The sequence below is a fragment of the Entelurus aequoreus genome, linkage group LG06 (assembly GCF_033978785.1).
Source record: "Entelurus aequoreus isolate RoL-2023_Sb linkage group LG06, RoL_Eaeq_v1.1, whole genome shotgun sequence".
In the NCBI taxonomy this organism is placed as follows: Eukaryota; Metazoa; Chordata; class Actinopteri; order Syngnathiformes; family Syngnathidae; genus Entelurus; species Entelurus aequoreus.
This window is the reverse complement of record NC_084736.1, coordinates 79027121-79040720: the sequence shown is the minus strand read 5'-3', so window position 1 is coordinate 79040720 and position 13600 is coordinate 79027121. Positions and strand designations below refer to the sequence as shown.

General features: G+C 36.7%; 1 protein-coding gene across 1 annotated transcript in view; it reads left to right on the top strand.

The window, feature by feature from the left end:
* Positions 1-10014, top strand: part of LOC133652639 (thioredoxin reductase 2, mitochondrial-like) — an 82440-nt gene extending 72426 nt beyond the window's left edge. The window contains exons 15-17 of the mRNA XM_062051605.1: positions 1391-1462; positions 5587-5684; positions 9689-10014. Coding sequence (XP_061907589.1) covers positions 1391-1462; positions 5587-5684; positions 9689-9812 — 294 coding nt within the window. The 3' untranslated portion in view covers positions 9813-10014. The remainder of the gene's footprint in view (positions 1-1390; positions 1463-5586; positions 5685-9688) is intronic.
* The last annotated feature ends 3586 nt before the right edge of the window (positions 10015-13600 follow it).

Genomic DNA, 13600 nt, shown 5'->3' with positions numbered 1-13600 from the left:
GCGAAGCCTAGCAATGCTGTTGCTAACAACGCCATTGAAGCTAACTTAGCTACGGGACCTCGTCAGAGCTATGATAAAAACATTAGCTCTCCACCTACGCCAGCCCTCATCTGCTCATCAACACCCGTGCTCACCTGCGTTCCAGCGATCGACGGAGCGACGAAGGACTTCACCCGATCATCGGTGTGGTCGGCGGCTAGCGTCGGATAGCGCGTCTGCTATCCAACTCAAATTCCTCCTGTTTGTGTTGCTGCAGCCAGCCGCTAATACACCGATCCCACCTACAGCTTTCTTCTTTGCTGTCTCCATTGTTCATTAAAGAAATTGCAAAAGATTCACCAACACAGATGTCCAGAATACTGTGGAATTTTGCGATGAAAACAGACGCTGTTTGTATTGTGATACAATGGTGTCCCAATACTTCCGTTCAACCCGTGACGTCACGCGCAAACGTCATCATATCGAGACGTTTTCAGCCGGATATTTCCCGGGAAATTTAAAATGTCACTTTATAAGTTAACCCGGCCGTATTGGCATGTGTTGCAATGTTAAGATTTCATCATTGATATATAAACTATCAGACTGCGTGGTCGCTAGTAGTGGCTTTCAGTAGGCCTTTAGGATTAAGCTGGCATGTATATTTGTTTTTTGTTTTTGAGCTGTCACAATGAAAATCTTTACTGTTGCAATTCAGTATTTTGTAAACACGACTCATCTTCAGTGTTCTGGCCGAGGCCATGAAGGTTCTCATGTAGGGAAAAAGGAGCCAGTTCCATATTTTCATCCATTTTTGGTCACAGCTGGTGTCTTATTATTATTTTTGTTCAGCATATCTGCCCCTGACATCTATCTCCACGACATCCTGTAAATCAGTGGTCCCCAACCACCGGACCGATTGGTACCAGGCCGCACAAGAAATGTAAAAATTTTTTTTTTTTTTTTTTTTCACAATATTATGTCAGACCCACTCGACACCGAGGATGTCGTTGTGGCTTGTACAGCCCTTTGAGACACTTGTGATTTAGGGCTATATAAATAAACATTGATTGATTGATTGATTGATTGATTTTCTTTTTTTTTTCATGAAATCAACATAAAAAACACAATATATACATTATATATCAATATAGATCAATACAGTCTGCAGGGATACAGTCCGTAAGCACACATGATTGTATTTATTTATGTAAAAAAAAAAAATTTTTTTTTTTTTTTTTTTTTAATAACTTGTCCCCCCCAACCCCCCACCGGTCCGTGGGACAAATTTTCAAGCGTTGACCGGTCCGCAGCTACAAAAAGGTTGGGGACCACTGCTGTAAATGGTCGGCTGCACAACCTACTATGCTGTAATAACAGTTTGTAAATGGTTTTCAATTTTCTGTTTTTGCAGGTTTTCCACGCTTTCTACAAGCCACTGGAATTCACCGTCGCCGAGCGTGATGCGAGCCAGTGTTACTTAAAGGTTGGATTCAATTGCTTATTTAAAAATATATTATATATATATTATATATATTACATATGCGATGTTTGTTGAGTTTCAATGTAAGTCGGAACTTATAGTTAAACTAGATGAGGCAATTCCTCAAGGAATTGCGTGTGACCGCTCCAATGCTGAAGTTGAACTGAAATCCTGGAATTTTTTTTTAGAATTGTTGAAGTGCGGCAAACAATTCCCAAACAGGCTGAATATTTTGAAACAGTTTGAATCAGATGAAAAATGTGGGAGTTGTGGAACTTTGAAGAAAGTCCCACTGATTTCAATGGGAATTTCCCCCCAAATGTGGGAATTTCGGGAAAAGCGGGAATTTTTTTGAAAAGACAAAAAACTTGAATGAGTTGAAATGGTTGGCGTTGGAATTTTTTTTTTAATTTTTTTTTATTGACATCCAGCATCAGACATTCCTATCCATTACATCATATTCACATAAATCATATATCTATTGTCTGCCCTAAATGTCAAAATATTTTTGTTTATATCCCATCCGTACCACCCCCCCACCCCCAAAAAAAGAAAGAAACAACAAAAAAAACTAAATAATATCTACAAATACATCGATTAAATAAACAAAACAAAAAACAGCAAAAAAAAGGAAATAATAATACATTAATAGTAATAATAAATAAAATAAAATATAAACAGATACATATATATATATATATATATATATATATATATACACTACCGTTCAAAAGTTTGGGGTCACATTGAAATGTCCTTATTTTTGAAGGAAAAGCACTGTACTTTTCAATGAAGATAACTTTAAACTAGTCTTAACTTTAAAGAAATACACTCTATACATTGCTAATGTGGTAAATGACTATTCTAGCTGCAAATGTCTGGTTTTTGGTGCAATATCTACATAGGTGTATAGAGGCCCATTTCCAGCAACTATCACTCCAGTGTTCTAATGGTACAATGTGTTTGCTCATTGGCTCAGAAGGCTAATTGATGATTAGAAAACCCTTGTGCAATCATGTTCACACATCTGAAAACAGTTTAGCTCGTTACAGAAGCTACAAAACTGACCTTCCTTTGAGCAGATTGAGTTTCTGGAGCATCATATTTGTGAGGGTCAATTAAACGCTCAAAATGGCCAGAAAAAGAGAACTTTCATCTGAAACTCGACAGTCTATTCTTGTTCTTAGAAATGAAGGCTCAAACACAAAATTGTTTGGCTGACCCCAAACTTTTGAACGGTAGTGTATACACATATAGGGATATAGGATTTTTTTTTTTTTTTGCAGTACAATGACTCATTTCTAAAAATTAAAGTCAGGTTTATGGGGCATGACATAGTTGACCCAATTTTCCCTGTATGAAGTAAATTTCTCCAATTTATAATTAATAAAGGCAGTTATCTTCTCCATTTTATATATGTCCATTGTTGTTTCCATCCATTGCTTCAAAGTTGGGCTCTCCTGGGATATCCATTTCCTAGTAATGGTCTTTTTACAAGCCACCAGTAGGATATTCATTAAGTGTTTATCTTTCTTCAGCCAGTCCTAAAGTACATGTCCAAAAAACAAAGTTTTACTTTCGAGGGGTATTTCACGTTTGAAAATATCCTGTAGAGCTTGGTGTATCTCTTTCCAGTAGTCCTTTATGGTGGAGCAGTCCCAGAAAACATGGTAGTGATTTGCATTTGAATTCCCACAATTGTGTTGGAATTTTTCAAATCGGTCGAGAAATGTTGAAGTAGTAACATGTTTGTGGAGGGGGGGCGTGGCCTGCGGGCCTGCCGCGGAACGGGGTGTGCCAGGACCCGGCCTCGAAGACAGCGACAGGTGCGTAGATGGCCCATGTGGGCCTTGTTATCTAATCACCTGTCGCCTTTATTAGCAGCAGCCGGGATGAGACACGTTGTTGGAGCTGGAGTGAGAGCGAGAGAGACAAAACCCCTGCACGAATTTATGAAAATAAAACAGTGTTGTAACCCTGATCCGGGCTCTCGTGGCAGTAGTTGGTGGTCTGAGGAACCCACTGGTGGGCAACCTCCACAATGTTGAATTGAGAAATGGTGTTACGGAATTCCTGGAATTTCGAGAAAACCGAAATTTTTCCAGTTTGTTTTTTGTCCTGATTAAGAGGAATGTTTTGACGGTGGAACGGTTGAAATGCATTGAAAAATGTGGAAGGAGTAGTCGCCAGAAAAAAAGGGTGGAAATAGGGCTTTGGAAAACCAGGAATTCTGGAAAGTCCTGGAATTTTTTTTAACTTGTAAAAAATGTAGTTAAAATTTCCAGGATGGTGGAATGTTTTGACGGTGGAATGGTTTGAATTGGTTGAAAAATGTGGAAATGGTGGAAGTTTGAAAAATGGCCAATTCATTTTGAATGGGAACAATGTCCAGGAAAACCTGTAACTCTGGGAAATCTGGGAATTTTTGTTTTTTGTCAAGGGAAATCCCGCGATTCCCGAATAGGCTGAACAGTTTGAAGTTGCAAGGGTTTGGATCGGATGAACAATGTGGAAGTTAGAGCGCGCCAAAATCTGGAGAAGAATTTGAAGAAGTTTAATTGATGAATTTTGGTGCAGAGAACCATATGAACCAATTATACCTAAATTAACACAGAAGGACATATAAAATATAGAAATAAACGATTTAATTTTAAAAAATTATAAAATAAATGAAACATGTTTGGGCTTTTTTATAGGTGTTTTGCAAGGGTGGGGCAGACTGACTTATTGGTAGGAAGAAGTCTCAATAATTGGATCAATATACTGCTTCGTTAACACCGTCTGTTTTACAGGAGCAGGTTATTTTCCCTCTTCAAATATGCCATTGTTATCCTTACTGACGGTTGCGGCATTTAAATGGCTTACACCAATTTGTTTGGCATTTTCAGCATTCCATTATATTTACGATTTGGTATTATTATGATTAATGTACAGTAGGATCTAATTTCATTGGAAAAACTACAAAAATGAAGTAGAAAAGGCTAAAAACCACTTATAAAGCACATCAAGTAGCAATTAGCACGGTAGCTAACAAGACGTCCTGGGCATGATCCGGCAGTGGAGGCTCCTCTATGGGGTTTTGGGGCACTAGGAGGTTAACCCCTTTCCTACTGTTACCCCAGGTGGCCCTTGGCAAAGGCCTAGTACCTGACTGCCCCCTAGCCAGGGATACGGTGAAGACCTCAACGCCGGAGCAGGCGGAAGACGGGTAGATTTAAGAACTACCACAACGGCTGCGATGGCGGAAGAAGGCTGCAGCAGAAAAGGGTCCTCCAGTCGTCTTGGACTCCATGCCACTGGGACCCTGACCCGATTCTGTCAAGGATCGTGTGGTGACACCAGTCTCCCCACGTTAAACTAAGTCACGCACAGGCATCCACCATAAAGGGATACACGCCTACCAGGAGGATCGTCATACTCGTTCGAGTGACCGCCGATGATGAGCTAACAAGAGCACTCGATACGCAATGGCTCCTTTGCAGGCACGCAAAAGGGGAACGAAACTTTTGTACGACAAAGCAAATTTCTACTTGGTCTGTGGGTCGTAAATCGAGTATTGATTGATTGATTGAAACTTTTATTAGTAGGTTGCACAGTTCAGTACATATTCCGTACAATTGACCACTAAATGGTAACACCCGAATACATTTTTCAACTTGTCGGGGTCCACATAGTCAATTCATGGTAGATCGTTGTGGAGGTCTTGCTCCTCCGGGTTCTCTGGACCACCAATGATGGACATGACAGCCGTGTTCATCTTTGCGAACAATGATTTATTTTGCAATAAAGTGTGCTTTTCAGCCATGTTCAAGTTTCTCCACCATCAACAACCTCCTCTCCTTCCCGACCGCTGCCTTTAACAGAGCGACAGGTGATCAGACAAACACTCACAGCTGTGTCATCTACGCACCTGTCACTAATCTCGAAGCCGATCCTGACACACCCCACCACACATTCGTATAATCAGTTTGTATAAGTTAACTTTGATTGATTGATTGAGGGCTTTGTAAATTGAGGTTCCACTGCCATCAGCTTCAAGAGCCTCCAGAGTCATCAATTCTGACAAATCTCAATGACTTTGCAGACCAACCACCGACATATCCTGAAGTGTTTTCTTACCCTCTCAGGTGATATGTGAGCGGGCCGGCGTCCAGAAAATCCTGGGTCTGCACTTTACTGGTCCGAATGCAGGAGAGGTCACGCAGGGCTTTGCCATGGGCTTCCAGTAAGTAGTCGACTGCTACACTGCAAAAACTGAAATCTAAGTAAGATGAAATATCTGAAATAAGGGTGATATTTGCTTATTTTCTGTCTGATAAGATAATTCTTCTCACTAAGCAGATTTTATGTTAGAGTGTTTTACTTGTTTTAAGTGTTTTGGTCCTAATATTACAGCTTGTTGCTGAGATTTGATGAGCTATATTGAGTAAAACATGCTTGAAACTAGAATATCAACTGTTGCAAAGCTGTGTCATCAACACTCACAAGTATAAAACTACTTTTTTAAAGTAATCATTTCTTATTTCAAGCATGAAAAAAAAAATCATTATTTTGACACAATTTTGTCTCATAATTAAAACAGATGACAGCCAAATGGACTTTGCTGTTTTATTTTTTATTTTTTTATTTTTTTTTTATTTTGTATTTTTATTTTAATTTTTTTAAAAATTTTCAAACAGTGACCTTTCCAAATAGAATGAAGGTAGCAAAGGTAATTCCACTCTTTAAAACGGGAGATAAACATAAATTTACTCATTACAGACCAGTGTCACTGCTGTCACAATTCTCTAAAATAATTGAAAAAATATTTGTACAAAAAATAGACAGTTTTATTTTATTTTATTTTATATTTTTTAATATTTTTTTTATTTTATTTTATTTATTTTTTCATGAATATATTAATTAATTCAACAAAACAACACACAAAAACACCACAACAATGCAATCCAACTCCAAAACCAAACCCGACCCAGCAACACCCAGAATGGCAATAAACAGAGCAATTGAGGACACACAAACATGACATGGAACAATCCAAAAGTAGCGAAACAAAAATGAATACCATCAAGAACAGTATCAACATTAGTAACAATTTCAAAATAGCAGTGATTAAAAATCCCTCATTGATATTATCATTAAAATCATTAATAAAAAAAAACAATAAAAATTGTTTTATTTTCAATGAAACAATAGAAAATATGTACTCATATAGTAGTACAGTTGTTATTAGTGAGAATATACTTGTTTTAAGTAGAGATGTCCGATAATATCGGACTGCCGATTTTATCGGCCGATAAATGCTTTAAAATGTAATATCGGAAATAATCGGTATCTGTTTCAAAAAGTAAAATGTATGACTTTTTAAAACGCCGCTGTGTACACGGACGTAGGGAGAAGTACAGAGCGCCAATAAACCTTAAAGGCACTGCCTTTGCGTGCCGGCCCAATCACATAATATCTATGGCTTTTCACACACACAAGTGAATGCATGCATACTTGGTCAACAGCCATACAGGTCACACTGAGGGTGACCGTATAAACAACTTTAACACTGTTACAAATATGCGCCACACTGTGAAACCACACCAAACAAGAATGACAAACACATTTCGGGAGAACATCCGCACCGTAACACAACATACACTACCGTTCAAAAGTTTGGGGTCACATTGAAATGTCCTTATTTTTGAAGGAAAAGCACTGTACTTTTAAATGAAGATAACTTTAAACTAGTCTTAACTTTAAAGAAATACACTCATTGCTAACGTGGTAAATGACTATTCTAGCTGCAAATGTCTGGTTTTTGGTGCAATATCTACATAGGTGTATAGAGGCCCATTTCCAGCAACTATCACTCCAGTGTTCTAATGGTGCAATGTGTTTGCTCATTGGCTCAGAAGGCTAATTGATGATTAGAAAAACCCTTGTGCAATCATGTTCACACATCTGAAAACAGTTTAGCTCGTTACAGAAGCTACAAAACTGACCTTCCTTTGAGCAGATTGAGTTTCTGGAGCATCACATTTGTGGGGTCAATTAAACGCTCAAAATGGCCAGAAAAAGAGAACTTTCATCTGAAACTCGACAGTCTATTCTTGTTCTTAGAAATGAAGGCTATTCCACAAAATTGTTTGGGTGACCCCAAACTTTTGAACGGTAGTGTATATATGTGTTTATGTATGTATATATATGCTGTATATATATATATATATACATATGTATGTATCTGTTTATATTTTATTTTATTTATTATTACTATTAATGTATTATTATTTCTTTTTTTTTTGCTGTTTTTTTGTGTGTTTTGTTTTGTTTATTTAATCAATGTATTTGTAGATATTATTTAGTTTTTTTTGTTGTTTCTTTCTTTTTTTGGCGGGGGTGGGTGGTATGGATGGGATGTAAAGAAAGCAGATTGAGTTTCTGGAGCATCACATTTGTGGGGTCAATTAAACGCTCAAAATGGCCAGAAAAAGAGAACTTTCATCTGAAACTCGACAGTCTATTCTTGTTCTTAGAAATGAGGGCTATTCCACAAAATTGTATGGGTGACCCCAAACTTTTGAACGGTAGTGTATATATATATATATATATATATATGTATATATATATATATATATATATATATATATATATATATATATATATATATGTATATATATATATATATATATATATATATATATATATATATATATATATATATATATATATATATATATATATATATATATATATATATATATATACATATGTATGTATCTGTTTATATTTTATTTTATTTTATTTATTATTACTATTAATGTATTATTATTTCCTTTTTTTTGCTGTTTTTTTTTGTGTTTTGTTTTGTTTATTTAATCGATGTATTTGTAGATATTATTTAGTTTTTTTTGTTGTTTCTTTGTTTTTTTGGCGGGGGTGGGTGGTATGGATGGGATGTAAAGAAAGCAGATTGAGTTTCTGGAGCATCACATTTGTGGGGTCAATTAAACGCTCAAAATGGCCAGAAAAAGAGAACTTTCATCTGAAACTCGACAGTCTATTCTTGTTCTTAGAAATGAGGGCTATTCCACAAAATTGTATGGGTGACCCCAAACTTTTGAACGGTAGTGTATATATATATATATATATATATATATATATATATATATATATATATATATATATATATATATATATATATATATATATATATATATATATATATATATATGTACATATGTATATATATATATATATACATATGTATGTATCTGTTTATATTTTATTTTATTTTATTTATTATTACTATTAATATATTATTATTTCCTTTTTTTTTGCTGTTTTTTTTTGTGTTTTGTTTTGTTTATTTAATCGATGTATTTGTAGATATTATTTAGTTTTTTTTGTTGTTTCTTTCTTTTTTTGGCGGGGGTGGGTGGTATGGATGGGATGTAAAGAAAGCAGATTGAGTTTCTGGAGCATCACATTTGTGGGGTCAATTAAACGCTCAAAATGGCCAGAAAAAGAGAACTTTCATCTGAAACGCGACAGTCTATTCTTGTTCTTAGAAATGAGGGCTATTCCACAAAATTGTATGGGTGACCCCAAACTTTTGAACGGTAGTGTAAACACAACAGAACAAATACCCAGAACCCCTTGCAGCATTAACTCTTCCGGTACGCTACAATATACACCCCCCGCGACCCCCTAACCCCCAAAAAATCCCCGCCCCCCCCAACCCCGCCCACCTCAACCTCATGTCCCAAATTCCTAGCTGCTGTTTTGAGGCATGTTAAAAAAAAATAATGCACTTTGTGACTTCAATAATAAATATGGCAGTGCCATGTTGGCATTTTTTTCCATAACTTGAGTTGATTTATTTTGAAAAACCTTGTTACATTGTTTAATGCATCCAGCGGGGCATCACAACAAAATGAGGCATGATAATGTGTTCATTCCACCACTGTATATATCGGAATCGGTAATTAATTATCGGACATCTCTAATTTTAAGGTATTGTTGGGTTCGTTGAGGTTAGCTAATTTTACTTGTTTTGGAAAGTCTTGACAAGCCAAATTTTCTTGTTCTATTGGCAGATAATTTTGCTCAGTTCAAATAAAATACCCCTCATTTTTGTATTGTTTTGTTCTTGTTTTTGAACACTGACTTTTTGCATTGTGTTTCCACCGTGAGACAGCGCTGCAGAAGTAGTGAATTAACTTACCTCAACTGTGTGTGTCTTAGGTGTGGGGCTACATATTCACACCTGCTGGAGACCGTGGGCATCCACCCGACGTGTGCCGAGGAGCTGACCAAGGTCAACGTCACAAAACGTTCCGGATCGGATGCCACGGTCACCGGATGCTGAGGTTAAGTCCCCTCGGTCTTGGAACACTGAGCACACCAGGAAACAAAAAAAAAAAGGTTAGTCGGGTCTAAGTAATCTAGATTTAATCCGCTCTCTCTTTTTTATTCTTCTCCTCTCCATCATGCTGTGTCACTCACTCAGGGTATATAACCTGTTACCCAGGTGACTAGAAATTGGCTTTTATTTGATAAACAAGACAAGCGGTCCATTTACGTGGACCCCCGACTTAAACAAGTTGAAAAACTTATTCGGGTGTGTGTGGAGGCGTGGCCTGCGGACCTGCAGCGAGGCGGGGCACGCCGGGGCCGGCTCCGAGATGGGCGACAGGTGCGTGGATGGCCCACCTGGGCGCAGTTGTCTCATCACCTGTCACTGTATAAAAGGGCAGCAGCCGGGAAGGAGGGGGTTGGGGAAGTCGGAGTGGATGGCCGAGAACGAAGCCGAGCCCGAGAGGAAGCGAGAGCGAGACGGGGACGAAGACGCGGAAGGCTGAAAAAGCGACCGGAAGAGCGAGATGGGGAGAAGAGTGCTGAAAAGCGACCAGAGAAGGAGGTTTATTGAAAAATAAACAACATCTCCAAATTTTCATTTAAGAATTTAAGAAGAATTAGAATAATTGTAATAATAATTGATAATAATTGTAATAATTGACCACTAAATGGTAACACCCGAATAATTTTTAATAATTTTAATTTAAGAATTTAAGAAGAATTACAATAATTTTAATAATTGATAATAATTGTAATAATTGACCACTAAATGGTAACACCCGAATAAGTTTCAATAATTTTAATTCAAGAATTTAAGAAGAATTATAATAATTTTAATAATTGATAATAATTGTAATAATTGACCACTAAATGGTGAGACCCGAATAAGTTTTGATAATTGATAATAATTTTAATAATTGACCACTTAATGGTAACACCCGAATAAGTTTTAATAATTGATAAAAAATGTAATAATTTTAATTTGAGAATTTAAGAATAATTATAATAATTGTAATAATAATTGATAATAATTTTAATAATTGACCACTTAATGGTAACACCCGAATAAGTTTTAATAAATGATAATAAGTTATATTTAAGAATTTTAATAATTGACCACTAAATGGTGAGACCCGAATAAGTTTTGATAATTGATAATCATTTTAATAATTGACCACTTAATGGTAACACCCGAGTAAGTTTTAATAATTGATAAAAAATGTAATAATTTTTAATTTAAGAATTTAAGAATAATTATAATAATTGTAATAATAATTGATAATAATTTTAATAATTGACCACTAAATGGTAACACCCCGATAAGTTTTAATAATTCATAATAATTTTAATTTAATAATTTTAATAATTGACCACTAAACGGTGAGACTCTAATAAGTTTTGATAATTGATAATAATTTTAATAATTGACCACTAAATGGTAACACCTGAATACGTTTTAATAATTGATAATAATTTTAATAATTGACTACTAAATGGTAACACCCAAATAAGTTTTAATAATTGATAAAAAAATAAAACATTTTAATAACTTTAATTTAAGAATTTAAGAATAATAATTTTAATAATTAACCACTAAATGGTAACACCCGAATAAGTTTTAATAATTTGTATTTAATAATTTAAGAAGAATTATAATAATTTTAATAATAATTGTAATAATTGTCCACTAAATGTTAACACCCGAATAAGTTTTAATAATTGATAATAATTTTAATTTAAGAATTTTGATAATTGACCACTAAATGGTAACACCTGAATACGTTTTAATAATTGATAAAAAAAAATTCTAATTTTAATTTAAGAATTTAAGAATAATTTAATAATCAACCACTAAATGGTAACACCTGAATAAGTTTTAATAATTGATAATAATTTTAATTTAAGAATAATTTAATAATTGGCGCCCAACGTAGGGCCACCGGAGGCGGGGGAAGACGACCCCCTGTAGCAATTTGTGGAGGACTCACACCACCAGGTTCCTCGGACCACCAATGACGGACATGACAGGCTTGACGGTTTGGAGATTTTGTTTATTTTTCAATAAACCTCCTTCTCTGGTCGCTTTTCAGCACTCGCCTCTTCTCCCCGTCTCGCTCTTCCGGTCACTTTTCAGCCTTCCGCGTCTCAGCTGCCCTTTTTATACAGTGACGGGTGATGAGACAACTGCGCCTAGTGGGCCATCCACGCGCCCGTCGCCCATCTCGGATCCGGCCTCGGCGTGCCCCGCCTCGCTGCAGGTCCGCAGGCCACGCCTCCTCACACACCCGAATACATTTTTCAACTTGTTTAAGTCGGGGGTCCACCTTAATCAATTCACGGTAACCGCGACCCGTCAGGAGCGAGGGTGAAGTGTCTTGCTCAGGGACACGACGGACGTGACGAGGTTGGTAGAAGGCGGGGAATCGAACAAGGACACCTCAGGTTGCTGGCACGACAGCAACCTGAGTAGACTAAAGTAGACTTTAAATTGTATTTGTCTCTTGGAAGAATGTGCTTACGAATCAGAATGTAAAGCCTAAAGTGTGCAAGTAGCACAGAGCAGGTTCTATAGTTTGTCTGGAAATATATTCTACAAATATTGTTGTTGCTGTGGCTGTACTTCCTGTCCATTAGTCTTGAAGGTGACACATACCATACCTCCCCGCCCTCCATGACACTGATGGATGGCCTCGGGGTGCTGTCGCCGCGGCGACACCGCCCCATTTCCCATGGACAGACACAAACAGTCGTCCGTTGTCGGTCAGTCCTCTGGGCAAGGGGACCGGTCTCTGAGGGTCTAGAAAGGTCCAGCATTACCTCCCTTTCATTGTGACTAAATGGCCGGCAGAGCAGAGTGATAAACATCTGCAGGCTGAACATACTCTGCATCACTGCACCAGCAACTCTGCAGTGCTCCGTCTCACCCAAAGGTGGCACTGTTGCCTGTCTCTTCTAATGTTTTGAGGGAAGCAGCCTGGATAAATGTGTGTGTCGGCTCCAATATAACCTTCAATGCAATCATTTTATACTCACAAGTTGGAATATTGACTTCATTTGTCTTTTTTGCCAACTAATAAAGGTTAACTCTTGTGTATTTGAGTCATCACCCCTTTTAAAGATGAGCTAAATTGTACACTGCAAAAACTGAAATCTAAGTAAGATTGAAAATCTCAAATATTATTTTCTGTCTGATAAGATAATTCTTCTCACTAAGCAGTTTTTTTGTTAGAGTGTTTTATTTGATATTAAATGATCTCAGTAAGATATTACAGCTTGTTGCTGAGATTTGATGAGCTATATTGAGTAAAACATGCTTGAAACTATAATATCAACTGTTGCAAAGCTGTGTCATCAACACTCACAAGTATAAAACTACTTTTTTAAAGTAACAATTTCTTACTTCAAGCATGAAAAAACAAATCACGACTTTGACACAATTTTGTGTCATTAAAACGGACGGAATTTCATTTTCAATGAAACAAGAGAAAACACGTACTCATATAGTAGTACAGTCGGCACAGTACAGTAAACTGACAGTTAATATTTAAACATTTTACATTTATAACAATTTTGAACAGAAATAGTTCATACACATTCAGGTAAATTTCTCAAAATTACAATTAAAAACATTTTGGCCGGGGGCCGGGCTGTATATATGCGCACTAGTTGACTGAAAGAGCACGCACTTGGCGCGATGATGTCATGTTATCCATGGAAAAATGCATTTTTAGACAATAGAGCGGCTAGGAGACCCCGAGAGTAACAAGCGCTTGCCTTGTTGCCTTTCCATTAAGAACA